This window comes from Eretmochelys imbricata, chromosome 7, assembly GCF_965152235.1.
Source record: "Eretmochelys imbricata isolate rEreImb1 chromosome 7, rEreImb1.hap1, whole genome shotgun sequence".
Taxonomy (NCBI): domain Eukaryota; kingdom Metazoa; phylum Chordata; order Testudines; family Cheloniidae; genus Eretmochelys; species Eretmochelys imbricata.
The window spans coordinates 21,060,085-21,084,753 of NC_135578.1; the positions used below are offsets into that span (position 1 = coordinate 21,060,085).

The 24,669-nt window shown below is 45.7% G+C and overlaps 2 protein-coding genes across 8 annotated transcripts in view; one reads left to right on the forward strand and one right to left on the reverse strand.

Moving 5' to 3' along the window:
• On the forward strand, window positions 1–23,185 carry ZXDC (ZXD family zinc finger C). 7 transcript variants are annotated; one of them, XM_077823404.1, is made up of 10 exons: window positions 4–1,171; window positions 2,329–2,481; window positions 3,688–3,766; window positions 3,968–4,098; window positions 5,360–5,530; window positions 6,715–7,400; window positions 8,169–8,253; window positions 10,029–10,201; window positions 18,392–18,493; window positions 20,072–22,242. In XM_077823404.1, the coding sequence occupies exons 1-10, from the start codon at window positions 19–21 to the stop codon at window positions 20,156–20,158; spliced, it is 2,820 nt and encodes a 939-aa protein (XP_077679530.1). In that variant the 5' UTR covers window positions 4–18; the 3' UTR covers window positions 20,159–22,242. The 7 variants fall into 7 exon arrangements, 5 of the variants coding, with proteins under 5 accessions (XP_077679533.1, XP_077679535.1, XP_077679530.1 ...); XM_077823405.1 differs by having other exon boundaries at window positions 10,032–10,201; XM_077823406.1 differs by lacking the exons at window positions 18,392–18,493; window positions 20,072–22,242 and adding an exon at window positions 22,958–23,185.
• Window positions 22,792–24,669, reverse strand: part of CFAP100 (cilia and flagella associated protein 100) — a 23,481-nt gene continuing 21,603 nt past the window's right edge. The window contains exons 14-15 of the mRNA XM_077823410.1: window positions 24,117–24,210; window positions 22,792–22,994 (exon numbers count right to left, since the gene is read on the reverse strand). Coding sequence (XP_077679536.1) covers window positions 22,881–22,994; window positions 24,117–24,210 — 208 coding nt within the window. The 3' untranslated portion in view covers window positions 22,792–22,880. The remainder of the gene's footprint in view (window positions 22,995–24,116; window positions 24,211–24,669) is intronic.

The following is a 24,669-nucleotide window of genomic DNA, read 5'->3' on the forward strand; positions in this document are numbered from 1 at the left end:
GCTACAGGGACCCCCAAGATGGAAACGCAGGGGCTGCCCGCGGTGGAGGCGGCCCAGGCCCGGCCCGACACCCAACATGGCGGCGGTGCCGCGGCACCGAGCGCCCCGCCCGCCGGCCGCCTGCCCCAGCGGGAGCCGGAGCCGGAGCCGCCGCCGCCCGAGTGGGACCCGGCCGCCGCCTCGGGCCTGTACATGAGCTTCCCGGTGATGCTGCTGGAGGAGAAGCAGGAGCCGGGCCCCAGCGCCGCCGCCGCCGCCCCCGGCCCCCCTCCGGCGCCCGGCCCCGACAGCGACGGGCTCCTGCTCGTCTTCAACCTGGTGCGGGGCGCGGCGGAGCCGGGGGCCGGGCCGGGCGGCGGGGAGAGCGGCCGCACCGAGCCTCCCCGGGGGGAGCAGGAGGAGGCTCCCGGGCCGGCCCCGCCGCCGCCGCTGCTGCCCCCGCCGCCGGGCCCCGGCGCGTCTGCTGCGCCGCTCCGGCGGGGAGCGGAGGCGGCGGAGGGCGCGGGCCAGGCCGGCGCGGGCCCCGGCGCCTTCTCCGGCACCATCACCATCAACAACCAGAGCCTGCTGGTGCGGATCGAGAACGGGGTCCTGACCCTGGGGCCGGGCGCCGCCGAGCCGGGGCCGCCTGCTCCCGCCGGGGCCGCGCCGGAGCCGGCCGCCCCTCACGTCCCATCGCCGCGGCCCAGCCGGGCCGAGCCCCCCGGCTCTGAGGGGGAGGTCGCGGCCCCGGCCTCGGGGGGCTCCCGGGCGCTGCTGGTCTATCACTGCCCCGAGCCCCGCTGCACCGAGACCTTCTCCCGCAAGCAGCAGGTGCGGCTGCACCGGCAGGCGGCTCATGGGGGGCCCGGGGCGGGCGGCGGCGGGCGGGCGGCGCGGCCCTTCGGCTGCCCGGTGCCCGGCTGCGCCTGGTCCTTCGCCACCGCCTACAAGCTGCGGCGCCACCTGCACTCTCACGACAAGCTGCGGCCCTTCGCCTGCGCCGCGCCCGGCTGCACCAAGCGCTTCACCACGGTCTACAACCTGCGGGCGCACGGGCGGGCGCACGAGCAGGAGGCGGCGCACAAGTGCGAGGCCTGCGGGCAGCGCTTCCCCAGCGCTGCCCGCCTCGGCGCGCACCAGCGGCGGAGCCACCTGGAGCCCGACCGGCCCTACCGCTGCGAGTTCCCCGGTAATCGCCTTCTCCGGCTGGCCTCTGGGTCTCGCCCTTCCTCTCGGGCCTTACTGGGGATGGGGGTGCGCTTCGTGCCTAGGCACTGGCACAGTCCCATGCCCCGAGAGACCTACACCCGGCCGGCCACCCTCCCGGGTGAAACTGGTCTGTGGACGCCCCAGTCCCACCTGTGGTCCTGGGACTTGTGAGATCTATGCCGGGGGCCTGCCTGAGAGAAATGGGCTGGGAACTGAATTACAGCATTGGTGGGACCACTGGGGGTCACCTGCCTCTTTGGAACAGGGAGGAGAGCTGGTTTATGTGGGGAGACTTCATAGAGCAGCTGCCTTGCTGGCGGCAGGGGTGTCACAGTTCTGACCCAAGAGACAGACATCCCCTTTAGACACACCTAGAATTGTTCATGAATCAATCCTGTCGGGCAGCTCCCTGATTAAACATCAAGCAATGCTGATCTTGTTCAGACCCATTAAGGGGTGTATCTTATGCAATATTCTACATAACTTCAAATGGACAGTTGGAATCTTTTGATCTCCATCTTCTGTCCCTTGTCGGAGAGAGATATCTCAAAGTTTTCTGATTGAATAACAGCAGAAAGGAAAAGGATATCACTCAACATATCCACATTAGACTTAGATAGTGCTTTGATCAATGTACAACAATAGTAGAACAATTTTTTAATCTGTGAGCACTTTCCTCACTGTTGTCTTCTAATCTGTTGATGTGCATCAGTCCACCAGCTTTTCTAAATGACTACATCTTCTTTTTTGAGCAGTGTATCTTAAATTATACTGGTTCTGCTTTTCTCTGTGCCCAAAACATACCATGTCTAGGTGGATATTCAATTCCAGCCCATAGTTGCAAACCCTGAAGTATGGTTTAGAGCAGGGGTTCTCAAACTGGGGGTTGTGAATGACCCCTCAGGGGGTCGCAATCCATCAGCATCCACACTTAAGCCCCACTTAGCCTCCAGCATTTACAATAGTGTTAAATGTAAAAAAAGTGTTCTTAATTTATAAGGGGGGGCAGGATCACGCTCAGAGGCTTGCTGTGTGAAAGGGAGTCACCAATCGAAAAGTTTGAGAACCACTGGTATAGAGTTTTTTCCTATTTTGTGTGTCACACTGAGCTAAGATGATGTTCCCCTCTTTCCATAGGTTGTGAGAGAACCTTTATCACAGTGAGTGCATTATTTTCTCATAATCGAGCCCACTTCAGAGAGCAAGAACAGTTCTCCTGCTCTTTCCCTGGTTGTAGCAAGCAATATGACAAAGCCTGCCGACTGAAAATCCATATGAGAAGTCATACAGGTATTCATCAGGATAGTTCATAAATTGGGTCAGCTGAATGCATAAAGAAATAGTGGGTCAAATGCCGACTCAAGCTTTAGCCGTTTATAAAAGCAGTCTTTACAAACCTAACGCCAATAAGAATTTTTTAAAAATGTCAATAGAAACACCCCTGAAATGTTTGTGACCAAGAGTTGGAAGAGCGAGAACCTGAAAATGACTCTAAACAACTGTCCGTGACTTATAAGTGACAGTCAGCTTCATCTTGTCAAGTTAAAAAAGAAACTTAAGTTAAAAGTAGTTCTATACCTTTCCCTCTGTCTTCTGTCATTTTTTGTGGCTTTACAATCACACTTCCTTGTCTCTTAACAGTCTTTTTCTCTGTTGTTACTGTGTGAAAGATTATGGAAACAGGAGGAAATTGACTATAGACCAAGTGCTATCACTTGCATAGAGCAAACTGCAAGAGTAGAGAAATATTTTACTAATTTTAAGTGTTTACAACAATAGTTGGTAAAAACCTCTTCAAGGAGAAGTGGATTTTATTTACTTTTTAAGTGTACTGCGTTTTAGTTTGGACAACAAAACATAACTGAGAGAAATGGGTGAAAAACAAACCCACACAAACTGCTACATAAACAGTGAGAAGCAAATTGGGTTTTAAAAAATCTGGTTGTCCAAATTAATATAGGGCTATCTCCTGCGGTTGGATCTATGTAGGTGGATCCATGCACCCACATAGAGTGCCTTCGGGTTCCATGGGAGCTTAGGGGTCTGCCCATGCAGATCCAATTGCAGGACATGGCCAGTAGATAAGGAAACTTGTTTGATAACTGTAAAATGATATTTTAATTTCTTTAGCTTTTTAAAGTAACTGAGGGTATGTCAACACGGGGGAAAAAGACATTGCAGTGAGTCTCAGAGCCTAAGTCAACTGACTTGGGCTTGCGCTACAGAGCTAAAAATAGCCATGTGGACATTACTGCTTGGCAGTGAAACCTGAGGAGGGTTTCCGAGCCCAGGCTCCAGCCAGAGTGGGAACGTCTGCACTGCTATTTTTAGCCCCTACAGTATGAGCCTGAGTCCAGGGACCCAGGCTTGGAGACTCGTTGTAGGGGGGAGGGGAGGATTGGGTTGCAGTGTAGATGTCCCTTAAACTTCTCTGAGACTTCACAATATCAGCATGTATTTTTGTTACTATATGATTAAATGTGACTTTTGTTTTAGGTGAAAGGCCCTTTATCTGTGATTCTGAAGGTTGTGGCTGGTCTTTCACCAGCATGTCCAAGCTACTAAGACATAAAAGGTAAAAAAACAAAAAGTAGTTATGCTTAAAAACAAAACCCAACACATAGCTTACTTGTCAGATCTTCGCATTGGCTAAACATGTTTTAATGCAGATAATCGTTTTAAGAGTGAATTTTAAAATCAGAGTGGTTGTAATTGATGCTAGAAATGAGAACGTAGTGAACTTAAGTTTGGGAATAGTAATCTCCCTTTTTTGTAGGAAACATGAAGATGACAGGAGGTTTACATGTCCAATAGAAGGCTGTGGGAAATCCTTCACAAGAGCAGAACACTTGAAAGGCCACAGTATAACTCACCTAGGCACAAAACCATTTGAATGTCCAGTGGAAGGTACGGTTTGTTTGTGGTCCTGTGTGCTGTTACTAGAGCACATGAGGCTTTGGTAGGTGCAAGGTCCTGCCCAGTTAAGGCTCAGTGAAGGAGTGGAGCCTTGGGTATTTCAAGTCATGTTTTACTTTTTTTTAAGCCTCTTTGTAGCTTATTTTTTAAAGAACATCTAATTGAATAAATCACATTGTCCCAGACGTGAAGGAGGCAGGGGAAATGGCTAGCAGATCATTGTCACTTGATTTTTCTTATCAGTTAGTGACTAAAGGAAATCAACTTTAGATTTAAGACTGTGATACTGTCCAGACACTATATTTATCTTTTCAGCTAACTAATTGTACCCTAGGGATAAACTGCTTGTGAAAAATTATTTTGATGTGTGGCTGCAGGAGGGAAGAATCACAAGCAATGTAAAAATGAAGATGTTTGCTCAGCATCTGATTGCTGTTCAGATTAATCTAATAGGCTGGTTGGTCATATTTAACATGGATAGAAAGTCATGCAGAAGAGTTATAATGGCCTTTTTCTATAACTCTGTAGTACATTTACCCTCCAGTACTAGTGGTCACCTTGGGTTGCCTCTTCCAGCAAAAAGGTCTCTGTAGAACTACAAATATCCATTAAGGGATAATTAAGTGGCTAAGGGTATATGGGGAGCTTACAGATAAGACCCGTGGTTTTAAAATGAATACAAGCAAAAGATTTGTGGATCCATCTGCTGCAGGAAATCATTGAGGCACAATCTCTAGTGGGATTTTTAAAAGGGTTTAGATTATAAGTGTGGTATAAATAGACCCAATACCATGTACCCAACTTCCTGGCTGAACAAGGAACGTTGATACTTACACTTCATGGCATAAAACAAAGTGGTTTTTGCCCTGTGGTTGTCAGGAAGCATTTCCTCCTCATGGTTTCACCAGTGGCCATTATCAAATGCTTCTATTTAAGGTGCCTTTTTGGCACTTTTCACTAAATCATTTGGGTGTTTTGCTGCTCTTGGAAGCAGGATGCCGCACTAGATGCATCAGCGGTCTGCTCTGGTATGGCATTTCTTCTGCTCCTTTGAAACTCTGTGCTTCTTTGCTTTGTGCTGCTTTCTTCAACTTCCTGTATTTATGTATGGCACCCGTGCTCAAGTACTGCAAGTTAACTAACTAGAACATTTTATTTATGTGACTTTGAGCTGTTTACTAGAGAATTCTAAATACTAATTTTAAGTTAAAACTAAGAAAGATTCTGTAATATGCTGTGTGTCATGTTGCAGGTTGTTGTGCAAAATTCTCTGCACGCAGCAGTTTGTATATTCACTCCAAGAAACATCTTCAAGATGTGGATTCATCGAAGACCCGTTGCCCAGTGTCCAGTTGTAATAAACTGTTCACTTCCAAGCATAGTATGAAGACTCATATGGTCAAACAGCACAACTTCAGTCCAGGTATAATATTTTAGCCTCAAAATATGGCTGGGGCAAAGGGAAGCCTAAACACTATGTATATCAGGCAAAAACTGTGGGTAAAATCCTGGCCTCATTGAAGTTGACAGCAAGACTCTGATTTCAGTGGGGCCAGGATTTTTTCTCTCTATGTACATAATATAAAATCTATAGTGGGAGCTGTGACTAGGGTTTGGCTTGTGGTTTTCAGAAGTCAGTAACATCTTGAATTAATTAGATCTTGCTCTTGAAGGTTTTTCAAAATATTCTTTCTAGAACCTGATAATGAGGACTTGAAACCAAAATACTCTTAAGTCCTAATTTGTAGCATGGACCATTTTGAGGGTATTTTGGAGAGTATAAGTGTATGTAGAAATTCCTGTGCTGAAAGGAAGCTATGTTGTCCAGCAGTATGAACAAATAATGTTACTGTATAATTGTTTGCTGGATATGAGATTCTTCATCACAGTGGAACATTAGTAAACGTTGTTAAAGTAATTTTGTCTTTCAGTGATGTGGCAAACTTAAAAATTCATCCTACTTTTATCTAGACAACTAACTGACGCGCACTGAGACAGAGCTCAAAGTCCCACCTTGGTAGCATAGTGAATAGGAAAGAGAGTGAAAATTTTTTCAATGTTCTAAATATATATACACAGATGAGACACTTCTGTACAATATTTTTGATAAGGCTGGGAGGAGGATACATTACGAAGGAAACTAATACTTGATTGAAACAATTTTTCTTCTGATTGGGAAATCTTAACATTTACTATAAAGGTGAATTTGTTTTCCTTCGTAATTCTGGTTTAGAAAAGTGGGTTTTATTTAGGAAATATTTTTAGCCTATAATTTTCAGGATACTCCGTCTTCAGACGATTGCATGCAGTGTGTTTTCTTCCCTATTAAATTCTCATGTGTCTGGTACAAGTGTGTTGCTTCTAAACACCACAGTTTCTGAGGTCAGTAATGTTGCTTCATTTATTTGTAGTGCATGTAAACTTAAGCATTCATCTTACCTGTTCTGGAAGAAGTATCAGTGTGTTCTGTTAGTAAGTAGGGCTTCTGTGTATTCCCACTTTCGAGGGTTGCACCCCTTCAGCCACAGGTAGCGGCACACAACCTCCTTTTGTTTATCATTCGTGTGTTGCATTTTCAACAAGTTTAATACATGTATTGTATTTCAGATCTCTTAACCCAGCTTGAAGCAACCAGTTCCCTCACACCTAGTAGTGAACTCACCAGTCCAGGACAAAGTGACCTCAGCAACATAGACCTTGTGTCCCTTTTCTCCAATGTGTCTGGTAACAATTCTGGGATTGCAACAGATATGGCTTTAGTAAACTCTGGAATTGTCACCATAGACGTTGCTTCAGTAGGTTCTACTCTTGGTGGAAACCTTTCTGTCAGTAGCAATTCCCTAGGTCAAACAGTTGACCCTTTGATATTGGTGACAAGTAGTGATATTCCACATAGCCTGGACAGTTCTCTCTTGATGGGCACCACTGCTACAGTTTTACAGCAAAGTACTTCAAATCTGGATGATGTACAGACTGTAAATGCAGAAGCCTTAGGTTCGCTAGCATCTTTATCAGTGAAGAATTCCAGTCAAGACCTGCATGGTTTGACATCCAGCAATAATCTAACGATAGACACTACCACTTTGACCCCTTCCAGCAGCCTTGGTGGAAGCAATGGACCTGAGTTACTGACACCAACTAAAGCTGAACGAAACTTGCTTCCTAGCTCGGATGTTGTTGGTCAACAGGAAGGCAGTAAAGTGGTGACACAGTTTGTGTTCTCCAACCCTCCAGGAAGCTACAGTGCTCAGAAAGAAATGGATCTTAGCTCAGTGACTTGCAGCTCATTTTTGGTATGCAGTAACTATATTCAGTTGTCCCCAGATGACTGAAGCATCTTAACTTTGAGGATACTCCAGTGCTGCTTGCAACTTACGAGCAGACCTTTCATACTGATTTACCCAATTACATGGGTTTTTTTCATGAAGGATGTAGAACTCTGTATTGACTAAACATGTTGTTAGACATGGATTCAACATGGTGAAAATTTCTTTTAAAAGGCCTGAATTGTGAGGGTGGGGGAGGGAGGACTGTGCTCAAAGTTTAAAAAAAATTTTAAAAAATTCAAAATTAACCCCCCAAGGGTGAAGTGGGACTAACAAGAAAGCATAAGGAGGGGACTATACGGTATGTCCTGTGTGTATTAGTTTCAGGGAAGGGTTTGGGCATGGAAAGTAACTGAAATTGTTAGTCTCAGTCTTTGTTCTCATAATTCTATCTTTAATACTGCTTCCGGAAAACCATTCCCTTCCCCTTTCCAGTACTGTGTAAAGATAAATGTTTGTTTTCAGTATAAAATGTTTCCTTTTATCACAGCATGACCTTCCTGAAAATGCAGATAAACATGGAAGTGTATTTAACCTTAGATGACAGATACATGCAGGGACCCATCAGAATTTTGATTGCTACTGTTTGAAAAACTTACCAATTTTAAATCCTAACCAAAGATGAATATACAGGATAACATAAAAGATTATGAGCAACCAGCAATTTGTTAGTCGGCTTCGTTAGCTTAATTGGTTGTTTCAAACATGTATAAAACATATCTCTTGTTTGATTAGGAGAGTGGTGGATCTGCAAGGACAGACTACAGAGCCATTCAGCTAGCCAAGAAAAGAAAACAGAAAGGGAATGGGAGCAGCACAGGTGAGGAGGCATTTTCCTTGCGGAATCTAGTAACATGCAATGAAATGGGAGCATATCTCTTTCAAATAGATAAACTTATTTTAATCAGCAACAAAGTCAGAGTGAGGTGTGCTTTTTTTTGAGGATAGTTAAGATCTTCTTGCATGGAGTTTCAAATTCACTGAGTTTAAAAAACCCACACTTTAGTTTTCCCTTTCTGTTAAAGGGACCCTGGTAGGTTAAAGTTATATTTAAACTCCCCCTTCCCTCACTCTCAATATCATTTACTTAAATCTACTCGTAGGATTATCCTTCAATGTATTAAAACCAAAATAATTTAAAAAATCTAATTTGCTATTTGTGCTTTTTGTCCACTCTTGGCGTTTCATTTTACTCAGCAGGGACAATGAATGAGAACAGACTCGTCAGTTTCACTTCTAGGCCTGGCTCTAGCACAGTGCTGCAGTGTTAATTTGCAAGCGCTGTAGGGGAATTTATTTGACTCTTTTTAATTGAAACCTTTCTGTTAACATTGAGTCTGAGGTAGCAGATTTTTATAAAACACAAACACTGGGCCATAGTTTACATAACTAGCCCATTTGTTTTTCTCCCCTTAAACTACAGTGGAACTCATAGCTGTCTGTTGATGTGCACTAAACTTTGCTTTGTTAGGTCAAATGTGTTCCATGGCTTGCTAAACTTGCCTAGAAAAAATAACGAAACAACAAGAGACAGCTATTTGAGTTGCAGCTGCCCCCAAGGGGAGAGGAACATTGCACTACACAATTTTTTTCCTTACGTTTCTTGTTGCCTCCTATCTCCGAAAATCAAGGTGACAGTTGTTTTTAGTTATGTCTTGAGGTAAGCAAAGGATTACACTTCCAAATTAAACATTATCGTATCTCTTGCTTTATAGCACTATGCATGTATGCACTTCTTTTTAAAAATTCTTTCTTGTCTAGGAAATAGAGGACTATCCTTCTTTTTGTCTGTTTATGAAGTGATCTGTAATTATGGCAGCTTGTCCAAAATGCATGCTTGGTGATATCCTAGATTGAAAGGACACTTGATTGAATTTGGCCCTGTTCTATAAAACAGAGCTAGAAAATTCCCAGTTCCCTTCTTAAACAAGATTCTTTGTATTATGTCTAATGTGTCACATGCCAGTAACTTAGTGACAGCCATTTACTTTCAGAGCCAATTAATCCGCTCTTCTTTTTGCTGGTATAAAGTAATAAACTTCTATATAGTATTTCAAACGAGTCTTGCATTTTAAAATGCATGAACAAAATTTAAATGGACACTCAAAAGTTGAAAGTCCTAGTTTAAAAATATTTACCTGTAACATTTGAAGTAAAAAACAAAAAAACACTTGATAATTGAAAAGATCTAATATGTATTATCCTCAAATTATGCTTTTTAATTTTCTTTTGGCATCTTATTCAGCATGAACAATGAAGATATTAGTGTTGCTTTTAATCATCGTATTTTCTTGTTCTCCTGGTAATATTTGATGTCTATATTGAGAAATATGGAGGAAAATATTTAAATCCAAACTAACACTTCACTGAAATTTAAACAGAAAAAAATGAAAATATAGACTACATAAAAGTTTATAATCTCTACCTTTGGGCCTATCTACTTTAATGGCCTTAGTTGGTTAATAGTAAAAGGAGACAAAGTAACTAGAGGCAAGGGAGAAAAGATGTTTTCAGATTAAATTTGACAAGTCCAAAGGAGAAACTTACCAAAGAATCAGACTTTCCAACATAATTAATAAAATAACTTTATTTCAGCAGCATCAAATTCTGGCCAGAGGAAAAGCAAAGGTGGTAAAGTGAGTCCTACCAGCTTCTCATCTACCAGTCATGGCAATCGATTGTGTGGCAACATTATTTTGCCAAATGGAGGCCTAACAATAAGGGATCCAGCCACTGGCGCACAGTATGTGCAAATTCAGCTACTTCAAGTAAGAATACATGAATAAAACATACGATCTACCCAGTTCTCTAATGATTTGCCAGTTCATGTAGAAGAATCTGACTGTCCTTTCAAATCCGATATAGTCTTCTCCTATATTAATATTGTGATTGTTGCATGATACCAAGGTACTTGGTGAGTAATGTATTGCTGATTTGTTTTTAAGGCTGTTTCCCAAAAGGAGCGTTTTTCTCTCCTCAGGGTGAGAGTCCCTTCACACACTTATCGCCAATAATAGAAATGTTTTTCCAAGCATCTTAAAAATAATTACAAAAGTAACTGGAGTGAAGAAGGCCGGTTCAAATGGTTTCCTTAAAGAGCCACTTCATGGGAGGACCTTATACCCCACCCTTAGCTGATAATGAAAAATGAATGCTATAGTATAAACTAAAACGCTTCTGTAAATATTCCCCTTATTCATGCACATGTCGGGGGGTGGGGAGGAGATTTAGACACTGCCAAGGTGATGGGGAGACTGAGAGTTGTGAAGTGGCATGGCGGAAGCCTTGGGGGCAGCACTGAAAAGCCACAGGAGTAGCTGCACTGGAGAGGGGCCTTGAGGAAACACTGTTCAGGAGTGAGAACAGCCCCAGGAGTGCGAGCTAGAAAGGAAAGATCCTGCCCTGCCCTATATGCCGTAATAACACACACAAATTACATTATTCTTCGAGTGCTTGCTCATATTGACGGCAGTGAACGTATGACCCTGCCGACCCAGCGCCTCCTCAGTTCCTTCTTACTGCCATGGACGGTCATTGGAACTGCAGTGGCTTGCTATTCCAAGTGCTCCTCGTTTCTTCTAGTAATTTAGTTTGGTAGCATTAATAGTTGTTAGTTTATAGTAGTTAGTGTAGGAGTGGGGGTTCTCCCCAGCCCAACTTTCCTGTTCCGCTTGGGGCATGCCTCAATCCCAGGGTTTTAAACCCTGCAGATCCTGCCATAAGCCCCCACAGCTCTTGTCTTAAGTGTCTGTGGGAGGTGCACCAAATTGACGGGGTGCAAGAACTTTCAGGGGTTTTGTCCCAGGACAAAAAAGGAGCGAGACTTTTGCCTGAAACAGCTGCTGATGGGGGCGGCCCTTCGTCCCCAGCCAGCTTTGTCACAACAGGATCCGGAGCCAAGCTCCTCCATGCGGTGCACTCTGGGCTCCGTATGGGAAGCGGTGCCAAGGAAGGATGCTAGGCATAGCGACCCGAGGCCGGCAGAAGGCGCTGCGGCACTGCTCCCATGCCCCAGTACCGCAGAAGTGGCACTGCAAGCAGGACAGGGGTTGATTTCTGGCGCTGAGGACAGCCACCTTGGAAAAGCGCCACTGGTGTGCGTCCTGGGGAGGAGCACCCGGCACCAACAGACCAGGAGATGACACCATTGACTTCAGCCCCGCAAGGGGGGCAATCGAGTCTGGTGCTAGTGGACTCTGGGCCAGGTGGTGGACGACACTGAGTTGCCGGACACCTTCAAGGCCGCAGGGGACTTAAGTGCCATGATGGCGCCACAGTCCCTGGCCGGTTGGGAGAAGCCTCTGGTACTGCAGCGCGTGGCACCGTCTCAAGGCAGGCCCACGATGTTGATGCAATCAGCTGCATCTCTGCGGCACCGCTCTGACTTGTGGCACCGGTCCCCAGCGTGGCACCCTTGTCCTGGCACCACTTGACCTCTTGCCGGCACTCCACCTCGTGGCACCACTCTCCAGATTCCTGGGACCAGTCACAGGTACAGCTCTGATCAGCACCACCCTGGCCTTCATGTTCCAGGTCTTTGTCTTCTGAGGTGGAGTCCAGGCATACCAGACACAAATCGGACTGTATGCATCGGGATGTGGGTGCAGGGCCATAGCAAGTGCAGTGACAAGTGCCTGCGCAGTGGCCATTCTGGACCCTGTGGGCGTACCACTAGGCCCAGGGCACCCTCCCCTAGGGGTTCTGAGGTGACACTGGTGCAGACCACCCCGCCACTCCCGGAGCCTGCTCCCACCACCAGCATGGACCCTGGGGCGGTCAGTGTGGAAGGAGAGGCTGTGCAGGGTGTCCCCACAGCCCCAGAGTCCCATGGGGGCCTTGTACCCCCACTGGCGTCGTCATCGTTCTCATATGAAGTGGTTGCAGGGACCTCTGGCTAAGGACCGCCCCCTGTAGACATTCGGTCCCACTAGGACCTGCCACATAGGGTAGCATGCAACATGGGCCTGCAGGCTAAGGAGGTGGTGGAGACGGAGGACCAGAGGATGGATATCCTGGCCCCGGAAGGTCCATCGAGTGTGGCTCTGCCCCTTATCAAAACTATACAGGCCAACACAAAGACCCTGTGGCAGACCCTTGCCTCCATTCCTCCGACTGCAAAGGGAGTCGAGAGGAGGTATATTGTCCCTGCTAAGGAATATGAATATCTTGACATACACCCGCAGCCCTGCTCATTGGTGGTGGCCGCAGTAAACAAGCGTGAGAAACGGGCAGCAGGGTCCTATCCCTAAATCCAAGGACTAAGTGGCTGGACCTGTTCGACCAAAAGGTCTACTCGACTGGGGGACTCCAACTCAGGATTGCCAACCAACAGGCAATCCTAAGCAGATACAACTTGAATTCCTGGAAGTCCATGTTAAAGTTCAAAGAACTAGTGCTGCGGAGTCCAGGGAGGAGTTTGGGACAATTGTTGAAGCGGGCAAGGCAGTGGCACGGACTTCTTTACAGGCTTCACTGGTGCTGCATACTCAGCAATGCGTACCTTGTCCTCCGGGATTGCCATGAAGGCGAAGCACCCGAGGTGCAACATACCCTGCAGGACCTGTCATTTGATGGGGCAGGCCTGTTTGCAGAGCAAACTGACTCCAGGCTGCATAGCCTTAAAGATTCCAGGGCTACGCTGAAATCGCTGGGGGTGCATACCCCGGCCACCCAGAGAAAGCACTTTAAGCCGCAGCCTGTACAGCGTCCCTGTCCTCCATGTCCTAGGGAGGACTTGTCTAGGAAGCATGGCAGGAATGGCAGGCATAAGCCTTCCCAGCCCCCATCCAACCAGGGCCAGGCATGTGCTTCTTCAGGCTCTAAGCAGGCCTTTTGAAAGTGCGCCTGGGGGCAACATACCAGCTAACAGACCGGGTCTGCAGCCCTGTTTCCTGTCCCTTCTATCCCACTTCTACCATGCTTGGTCACAAATAACATCAGATTGCTGGGTCCTTCACATGGTAGAAGTGAGATATTCTGCCTGCCCCCACCCCCTTCCCCATCCCTCTTCAGGGACCCTTCTCACAAGCATTTCCTCAGTCAGGAGGTCCAAACTCTCCTCACTGCAGGGGCAGTGGAGGAGGTTCTTCAGGAGCTATGGGGCAAGGGATTCTACTCCCGTTATTTCCTAATCCCCAAAGCAAAGGGGGGTCTCAGACCCATCCTTGAGCTGCAATGCCTCAGTTGCGTCATGAAAAAGCTGAAGTTTCGCATGGTCTCCCTGAACACAATTAGCCCTTCTCTGAATCTGGGAGACTGGTATGCCGCCCTTGACCTCAAGGATGTGTACTTCCACATATTGATACAACCCGCCCACAGACACTTCCTCAGGTTTGTGGTCTGTCACAAACATTACCAATTTACAGCCCTCCCATTTGACCTGTCCACAGCCCCCCGAGTGTTCACCAACTGCATGTCAGTCATGGCCACCTTCCTCCGTTGGAGGCAGCTAAAAGTGTATCCTTACCTTGACGACTGGCTGCTCTGGGGGATGCTCCAGGGACCAGGTGGATGCAAAGGTCCGTTTCGTGAGATCCACCTTCGACAGGCTGGGTCTTCTCCTCTAAGAGAGCAAGTTGACCCTGGTCAACTCAAGTCAACTCAAAGGATACAGTTTATCATGGCAGTGCTGGCCTCGAACTGGGCCAGGGCGTTCCCGCCGGAGGCTTGCTTCTAAGCAATGACTGACATCGTACAAAGCCTCAGACAGTACCCCACCACCACAACAAGGGGCTGCCTGAGGTTACTTGGTCACGTGGCGTCTTGCACATGTGTGGTACAGCACTCCAGGATGTGACCCAGACCTCTGCAGGCTTGGCTCGCATCAGCCGAATGCCTGGGGTGCGACAGTCTGGATTCTGGTCACTGTCCCGGTGCAGGACCTCGCGTCCCTACGCTAGTGTCTCAACCCGCAGACAGTGTGTGAGGGAGTCCCCTTCCACAAGCCTCAACCCTCTCCGTCCCTGGTAACGGACGTGTCAGCGCTGGGTTGGGGCACGCACCTGGGAAACCTTTAGACGCAGGGCCTATGGTCCCAAGACGAACTCTCCACATCAACCTCAAGGAGCTGAGAGCGGTCCAACGAGCATGCCAAACCTTTCAAGCTCATCTACAGGGACAGTGTGTGGGAGTCATGACAGACAACAAAACTGAGATGTTTTACATAAACAGAGTGGAGCCCATTCCTCTCCACTGTGTCAGGAAGCCCTCCCAACTATGGGAGTTCTGCATAGCCCACTCTATTCACCTGGAAGCGTCTTACCTCCCAGGTTCCCAGAATGAGCTGGAGGAGTACCTCAGCATATCCTTCTACAACCATGAGTGGTCTGTCCGGCCAGACGTGATGCACAGTATTTTCGGGAGCTCCTCACCTCTGGAAATCGACCTCTTTGCCACATGAAGCAACAGAAAGTGCCTGCAATTCTGCTCTTTCCAGAACCACAGCCCAGGCTCTCTGACACATTTCTCCTCCCCTGGACGGAACATTTTGCTCTGAGTTTCCTCCGTTTTCCCACTCATGCACAAGGTCCTGCTCAAAGTCCACAGAGACAAGGCAGCGGTCATGCTGGTGGCACCAGTGTGGCCTTGTCAACGCTCGTACAGCTGGAGCTGTCGGTGGATGCCCTGATTGCATTGCCCCTGGTCCTGGACGTGGTTACTCAGGACCACGGTCACCTTTACCACCCTGACCTCCAGTCCCTTCACCTCATGGCTTAGAAGCTTCATGCTAAACCCCATGGAACTCGTGCGCCAAGCAGGTTAGGGAGGTCTTGCTTGGTAGCAGGAAACCTTCCACCGGGGCCATCTACCTGGCCAAGTAGAAAAGGTTTGCAATCTCGTGTGTTCAGAGCCGCACACCCCCACTGCAGGTGCCCAAACCGCTTATTCTGGAATACCTACTGCACTTGAAACAGCAGGGTCTGGCAGCATCATCCATCAAGGTGCACCTGGCAGCTATCTCTGAATTCTATCTGGGAGCAGCTGGGCGCTCTATCTTTGCCAACCCCTTGGTTGGCTGTTTCCTCAATGTCCTGGAGTGATTGTACCTGCAGGTTAGACAGCAGATCCTGGCGTGGGACCTCAACCTGCTCCTTTCCAAGCTAATGGGTCCCCCGCTTGAACTGCTGGCGACTTGTTCGCTCCTATACCTGTCATGGAAGGTGGCCTTCCTAGTCACCATTATTCGGCGAGGAGGGTTTCAGAGCTGAAGGCCCTCACCTCCAACCCTCTCTACACAGTTTTCTTCAGGACATGGTGCAGCTTAAGCCTCACCTGGTCTTTTTTCCAAAGGTTGTGTCCCAATTCTACTCCAACCAGGACACTTTTCTACCTGTCTTTTACTCTAAGCCTCATGCGAGTAGCCTGGAACGGAAACTTCACACACTGGACGTTCAACGGGCGCTAGCCTTTTACATCGAGTGCACGAAGCCGTTTCATAAATCGCACCAGCTGTTCGTGGCAGTGGCAGATCGGATGAAAGGGCTCCCGGTCTCATCTCAGAGGATTTCGTTGTGTATCCCATCCTGCATCCGGATGTGCTACGAGCTAGCTAAAGTCCCTGCTCTGGTGCTAACGGCGCATTCCACAAGGGCGCAGGCCTGGGTCCCTATACATGAAATCTGCAGGGCAGCAATATGGTCCTTTGTTCACACCTTTGTTTCTCATTACACCATCACCCAGCATGCCAGAGATAATGCAGCATTCGGCAGAGCGGTGCTTCACTCAGCAATTCCATAACTCGGACCCCACCACCAAGGTAAAGGTTGGAAGTCACCTAATTTGGAATCGATATGAGCAAGCACCCGAAGAAAAAAAGGTTACTTACCTTTTCGTAACTTGTTCTTCGAGATGTGTTGCTCATATCCATTCCAAACCCACCCACCTTTTCCTCAGTTGGAGTAGCTGGCACGAAGGAACCGAGGAGGCGCCAGGTCGGCAGGGTTATATATTCACCACCATGGAAGTGCCACTCGAGGGGGCTCCGCAGCTGACCTGACAAGTGCTGCTAGAGGAAAAACTTTCCAGCGACTGTGCACGCACCTAATTGGAGTGGATATGAGCAACACATCTTGAAGAACAACAGTTACGAGAAGATAAGTAACCATTTTTTATAAGAATATTAAGGCTGCCTGTGAGAAATCTAATAATTCTGTCTTCAGAGCAGGGTTTGATTGATGTGCTGTAAGTGAGGCATTGGGCCATGCACTGAACCATGAGGAGAAAACAATATTGAATAGCTGCTTGCTAAGTGAGCACTGTCTTTTCTATTCACTGAATGAGGCTGGGGTTCTGTGGGGGAAAAATTCTATGTGCTCATGGCACTGAGGGGTGGGGGTGGAGGAGGAGGTGTTTCAAAATAAGTTGCACGGGGAACCTTAATCCTGGCAGTTTGTAATTTTTGAATGTCTGACTTTGCAGCCTTAATGTTCTTTTCATGTAACTTTTATGTGCAACTTCCCAGAGCTTTTTTTAAAAAAGCAGACTGAAAAACCAGATTCCATCATGTCATCCTAGTGACGCTGGTCGTCAGCAGCACTGTTGGTACCTTTAGATTCACGCCACAGACCTCTACCACTTAAAATAACAGACTGATAGCAGTAGTAGATTCATAGATTCATAGATATTTAGGTCAGAAGGGACCATTATGATCATCTAGTCTGACCTCCTGCACAACGCAGGATTGTAATCCATCTTCATGGATCAGCACTGGGTGGGATGAGACACGTTGCCTGAGGGCTTCACAGATATTTGCTAGCAGCAGACTAACGGTGAGACTTGGAAGTCTTGGATTTCATTCAAGGCTCTGGAGGGGAGTGTTCTCTAGTGAGCACAGAGCCTTCTGCTAGGTTCTCCCAAGCTTACCTCTTCTTGCCTCTTCCTCTCTAAACTGTCTCTGTCCCAGTCCCATTCTTCTCACCTTAGGTGACTTAGGTGGTTTTCTCCTCCATGCTGCTAGTGCATCAGCAGGGAGGACATTGAAAGCAGAGAAGAGACATGAATTCAGCCTACAGAAGCTAGAACTACAGTTGCAGGGAAGACCCCGTTCAGCACTTTGCAGGGCTGGAGCGTGCTTACTGCGGATGGAGTCCTCGCAGAATGAAAATGTGAATCTCTACTGAGCATTTGTGAATTGAGAGCCTTAAAAGGTCAAATTTGGACAGATTTTCATAGGAACAGCAAAAGTCACATGCCACATGCACAAGGCCCCTGCCTTACCTAACTTCAGGGACCCGCTCCTAAGCTCTGGAGCTCTTCAAAGCAAAGGTTGCCAACATTTTTTAACATGGGCAAAGCAAAGTATTTTTTCCCTGGTCTCATTTTTGGAAACAGCCGAACCCTTTGGCCTTATTTTCTCCATCTGTCGTGCCGCCCCCCACCCCCAAATATTCAGTATGGAAAATTTCTGCCCAAATGGTTAAAGTTTGGCAGTTATAAGCAGTTGAAAAGACAGGGTCTTCTAACAGGAAATGTCAGGCAAGCTTCCACCCTACATGCTGCTATCTCACTGGGAGCAGTAAGCTGTTGGCAAGACCTGGAGGTGTTTGGTTTCCAGAGGCCGTTCAGCTCACCTACCCTTAGTATGGGGTGAGTCACGTGCAGAGCTTTTCCTCTTTTCCCCCCATCATGTGGGTTGCCCCAGGACCACCACTTTGGTAGCACAATGGCCTTGAAGCGAACACATAGCTTTTGTAGTAACGTTCTTGAGAATCTGCAGTTCCCACATGTGACTGAGTACTAGGGGGGATTGGTTCACCTTCCATGAAACCACTGGAAACATTTCTTAGGCCTCATCAGCCTTCAAAGCTGGGGTGCTTTAGGACACTACCCTTTGTAAGGTCTTAGCCAGTAAGGCACTCTTCACCTTTCCTGATTTTTTTTGTAGTGGTGAGAGTGAAGCTTGCTATGTGATAGGAGATACTTGGAAATCTTATGTTTGCATTATGTTTTTCCCTTCACAGGATGATCCCCCAGGAGAGGGAGACTTGCCCTTTCAGCTCAGCTCTCAATCTTCCTCATCACATTCTCAACTTACAGTGGACTTACCTGTTCATATCCTTCAGGTACAGCACCTTAGAACTCTGATTTCGGTTGTCAAGTTAGATACAATGAAAACAATTTTGCACCGATGCTTTCGCTGTCCTGCACTACAGAAGTACTCTACTTTCAGACCAAAGTCTAATTTCACAGTCTCTAGCTCTGTGACCACAAGAGGTTTGCCATTTTTTTTCCCCAGGTGCCCCCATTTTTTGTTTTGCCCCAAAGGGTAACATCAAGAAAGACGTTCCGTGACTGTTATGATAGGTGGCCAAGAAGAGAGGGGAAGACTGGGAGCCAGACTTTCAAAAGCGCTCTGCACTTATGGTTGTGGGGCTGGATTTTCAAAAAACCTCTGCTCAGATTTAGGCACCCTAAATATGATGTGACCAGATCTTCAAAAGTACTCTGTACCCAGCCGCTTCTGTTAGTAATAGCGGGGCTGTTGCTTGCCAACTGCTCCTGAAAACATGACCACTTAATGGGTGCCTGAGTGGAAGCTCTGCTGGATGCTGAGTGTCAAATCCCTAAACAAGTACAGATTGAGCCGAAGTGATAGTTCCCAAAAGGAAAGTGAAGACATTTGTAGATCCTACTCTTCCATAGTGACTGGGATTCAAATAACTCCAGCAGCAACAGGGAGTGATATTTTTAAACAGACACAATCTAGTGGCAACTACCAGAAACATAAAACCCCTTTAACAACTTGGGCTACTACCAGAGAAGTACCTTTAGTGGCAACTGGGACATGGAAAATATCCCTGCACTAGTAAAAGTGTGCAAGAAAACCACTGAAGGGAAGGGAACTGTCTTTTACCCTGCGCTCTGAAAATCACCTTTGGATAGCAGCGTGGGTCTAAATTCATTCATTTTTTGGAATATCTCTTACCACTGTACTTCAGTGAAGTTCCACCAAATGCCACTTGCATCCCAAAAGCATCATGTGCAAAGACAGCTGAAAACTGTCTTGCTACCTATTCAAGATACTCCTAATGTCTACTATTCTAACAAGCTGTTTGTCTGTGAACATGGACAGCTCCATAACAGAGAACCAAGTGCTAACATCTTCGTGGAGAGAAATAGATCACTTTTTTTATGACTGCTATGGAGCTTTCCATTTGTCAAGTTAATTGCAACATAGTATTTGAGCCAAATATTAATGCCTTTTCCAGTGGAAAAAAAAGTGGTTTATATAGCTTCTTCCCGGAAGTATTCACGTCTTGAACAACCCTATAATAAATTGGTGGGTTCAGAAGGGGAGTTGGGTTATTTCAAATTCTAAAGGGTTAACCTGAAGGGAAACAATGTTTTTTAAATGGTCAATTATTTTGTTTCTTTTGTCAGCAACAGTCAGGATCCATCCCTACCCCATCAGCATTTTAATGAAATGCTGTTGGCAATCCAGCTAGATCAGTGTGCAACCCAAGAGTGGGACAATTTTAAATTTACTGTGAACAGTGCATTTGGTTTCTTTGCATAATCTTGAATTAAGTTTGAAGATAAAGAAATATTACGAAAAAGGGAATGTGTGTTACAAGCAATGAAAACATAATGGGGTGAAAGCTTTGTCTGAATTCCAAACTTTGTTTACTTTGTTTTGACAGGAACCACACAACTCCACAGAAGACGATGCAGGTTCTGATAACTCTCAGTTCACTGGAAGCACAATAAACTTACAGGACCTGGAATGATTGTTAGGAATATTAATTCGAAAACAGAATGGTGCAATCGTATCTCGACAAAGCAAATATAGCTGTATTCCAGTTTCTCAAAAAAAATATGAAAAGTAGGAGTACGTGACTATGATCACACACTTAGTGTCAGTTACATGAAAAAAGAATTAAAAAAGAAAAGAATCAGCAAATCCTACTTAACATGCCTGTGTAAGAGATTCTTTCTGTCTTGTGGTCAAAGATGCTCGGGGCAGACTTGCTGAAATCCCATTGTAGAAAAGTGCCATAGCTATTAAACTTCTAACCAGGGTAATAGTTTTCCTGTTTTCACAAGAAAGCAAATATTTCACAGCTAATGAACAAATACAAACTTAAAATCTTTCATGTGACTTTTAAACTTTTCCTCCATTAGGAAAGGTCTCCTATGTGCCATGGGTGATAAGGAATTAAAAAAAAAAAAATCCTGAAATTTTTTTTCCCAAACTTGTTTCAGACATCTTATATGTTGACAGCAAGTTGCGATAAAATTATTTTACAAGGCAATGTAGGAAAGTAGTGTCCAGAAAGCAGGGAGAAGAAATGAATTAAAAGTCTCTTGGATAGCAAACTGTAGATTAAATATTAACTGTGAATGAGTTTTGATCCCTATGTTGAGCTTCCCCCTCTCATTCATCCTGAATGATATTTAGCTGAATTCTTCCAGCAAGAATTGAAAAAAGAAAGCTTTGTTAGAGAACTATACTCTCCATTAGCAATTAGCTAATGTTCCAACAGCATTTGACAAGTTAGATCTGTCTTAACATTTCCTATTTTGGTGGAATGTTTGACAGCCACTTAATTCACAGCACCTTTGTTATGTCTTTATAATACAAAAAGTGTTGCCAGGTTACTCATAACTAGCCACTATCTTTTAGTCTAGATTTTAATGAAGATCATTCTATCTAGTGACCATAGTGTCCAGCTGGCCTACTGATTATGCAGTTGTCAGAGTTTTTAGAGGGAGAGGAAAAGTATTGTTAATTAGGAAGAATTGCCTCATTTGAAAAATTGCAGTTTCTAGAAGAATAGGTATATGTACTGTACTAACTGAATTGCATAAGCCTGAATAAGCATAGGGTTGTGTAAATTCTCAGTGGAAAAAACAAAACACCTTTTGGTTATTAAATTTTAAGGTAGTAACTTAAATGTTTATGCTGATGTATTGAATGCCTATAAAATTATGTATAGGACTTTGATAAAGGGGTGTGTGTTTTTTTTATTCTCAATGAGTTGTGTGTATGCACGTATGTGTATATATTTTTTACAGAATAAGATGTCATGCAGAAGAACATTGCGATCTTCCTAATATTGCACATATTTATTTATTTAGTTATACTGTTGTTGAATTCACCTGAGGTTGTTTAGAAATGCTTTTACTTCCTGTGCCTTTTGAACTATGTATATGTCCGGATAAATACTTTTTTGTTTCTGAGACTTGAAAGAACTATACAGGCTATTTTCACTTCAAACTCTGATTTGCAGGCAGTATTTTATCCTCTGGTTGAACTAATGTTGTTTTTCTGTCTGTGGTGGCTAAACAATTTGAGCATTGGATATTCCTATGCTCGTGCCCAAGGGATCTCTAGCCTGCCTCAAGTGAGGTCTCCAAGCCAGAGTGAGTCAGTGAGGAGATTTCACCCACTTGTTGTGGGGACTGCTGTTTTGTTTGATCATGGAGTCCAATGTGGAAAGGTTAAAGGGGCTTATGAGTCATCTGCAGGAGCACAGCACTGTTGAACAGACTACTGGGTCTTGCTTTAGAGCAGTCGCTAATGCTGTCCCTGGAAGCTGTCACCCTGAATGCCAAACTCCTCTGATCCTCATGGAACCATACCAGTTGTTCTTAAGAAAATGGCAAAGAAACATAATTTCTTTTTATGGGACTTAAAACTCCATCTGTTTCTACTTCTGAAAATGTACCTCACTTGGCTTTGTATATGAATGTAAATTGCTAACTGCTTGGGGCCGAGACTCAGGTTAATCGGCTTGAAGTCCGTTGCTGGCAATGGACATCTGAAAAAACTGCTGGTGCAAAAGGATTAATAAAGCTTTTTTTATGGTCACTTTGGCATTGGGTTTGTTCTTGATGTGAGTAATCTTTTTGTTGTTGCAAAGATATATGCTATTGGCTTTAAAATTAATGCTGAACAGCTTTTCATCTGCAGTGCTTGTGCTTTCATCTTGAATCTTGTATGTTCAGTAGTCAGGGTGGAGCCTGTACTGAAACTCCAACTCCTAGAAGGGTGTTTCCTTTTGCTTAGGCTTGGGGTTTGTGACAAACATCTGTTTGGAACCTAGCTTTATCTTGCTGTAAGTAAAGAGGTCATCCACCTGTGTAATGAATGTGATTTCCTAAGATTCCAGGGATATTACGACTGACTTCAATTCTATGAAGAACCTTGTTGCTGACAACTGGCCTAGAGGCAAAATGGGGGAGAGAGTTCCGTTTTTATTTTTCTAAGTAAACAGTCATTTAAAGCAATGCCAAAATAGCCCTTGACTCACACAATAGGCTCCAGTGAAACGAACTACTCTCCTGGGGAGCAGGGTTAGCAAGAGAAAATGGGAAATTTTGTTTAATTCATTTCAAAAATTGTATATAATTCTAAGAATCCCAAACTAAAACATTCCCCAGTCAGGTTGGTACAATGTCTTTGTATCTCATTGGTGCTGTCCTTAATTTACAGCCTTATTCGGGATCTTAAGTAAAGTAATAGAGAGCTTCTTCGTTCTCTTGATCAATCAGTCCTTGATCCTCATCTTCTTTCTCTTTGATAGGCACTGGCTCGGAGCGGAACATCAGCTTTCTGCCAGTCTGCAATGAACCAAAATGCAATGGTGGTGAGAGAAGAATAGGTTGGGTGCAAATGCAGGTCACTACCAATGTTTATATTGCAAGCTTGTGCTAAATTTTTAGGACATGTTACGGTCCCTCTAGTGTTAAGTTTGTAGACAGAAGGTCCCATAAACCCCTCTGGAAAAACGAGAGTGGGTGTCTTAATTCTTTCAGTAAGACAGCTCCTGGTGGCCCAGGGCTGTCTGTGTATATGCTATTGCTGATTATCTAGTGGCTAGATTTGTACAAAGGCACTGCACTGCAGCCTCCACGTTCAAAATATCTAGTCTAACTGAAATAGCTATCCCATCATGGTGATGCCATACTTCAAATGGTGAAAGAAATCGGTAGTGAGACATGTAGAGAATCTGTTTTCCACTGGTTGGACCACATTACTTGGACTCAGACTGCCTGTGGCTTATTCCCCACTCTGCCACTGATTTCCAGTTTGACCTTAGGCAAGTCACATTGGCACTCTGTAACAAGTTACTCATCTGTAACATGGACACAATCACTTGTTTGGTGTGCAGCTGCATTGAGAAGTTTATGGCTAGATTCTTCAGTGGTAACTCAAACTGAGGCCAGTGGAAGCTGTGGCTCCTTATCGCTTGCGAAGAGTGGGGGTAAGATTCTGTCCTATGCGTCTAAGGTGCAGCACAGAACTCAGGCCAGGAGGATAAGTGGGGCTAAAGTGCCTTTAGGCCACATTAGTGCCCCCTTGATCCTGGGCTACTCCAGGGATTAGAGTGGCTCCAGGTGTAACTAAGTCCTGGGGGCCTACTTAAGATATGGCAGCCTCCCAGAGCTGCCCAGAATCCAGTGTTGCATACTGCAGCAGTGCAACCACATCCCTTCCAGTGCTTCTGAGGGGCCCTCAGAAGGGAGCCTGTGGCTGTCTCTTGTAGTTCTTGTTCAGGGGCTTCCATATGAAGACAGGGATACTAGGGTCCCTTTACGCTACTCTAGCCCACTTCTCCATTCTGAGGGGCTGCAGCAGGGGTGAGGATCTCGCTCCAGATCCTTAATGTCTGTGTGCACTGAGATTTTCCATTAAACGGTGCAGTATAAGTGCCAAGTATTATCAGGAATTGCTTAGGTTACCTTTTTCTTTATATCCGCTTGTGCTCTTTCCAGTGCCCGTTGCAACCTCTCCTCCTGCAACTGTCTCTGTTGTCTTACTTTTTCGTCCCTCATCCTTTCAGAGCAATTGAGCAAAATGGGAATTAAAATGATGGACTTTGCCCAGCAGGGTATTTTTTTGACCCCGATTTTCAATAAGAAAGGACAAATCCCCCAGAGGTGAATGTTTTGTGATACAGTGCCCGCTCCATTTAGTACAAGGGAATTCTGCAGTGCAAGTGAGACAATTCTAAAGTGCAATTGATTTCTCCCCCAACAGTCTCTTCTTCCCCTCCCCCCTCCAAAAAGGCCTATTTCATTTCTCAGTGGAGACAAAGCAGCAGTGAACTGAACAGAGATCATGCTTCTATTTTGGGATCTGTCACTGACTTTCTGTGTGCATCACCTTCAGCAAGTTACTTGCCCTCTCTAAAATAGGGCTAATGGCATTTGTGGGGTAACGATACTTACCTAACACAGTGTGTCCTCACACCAGTGCAAAGTGAGTATAAAATGCTATCTGATCAGCCTGGTA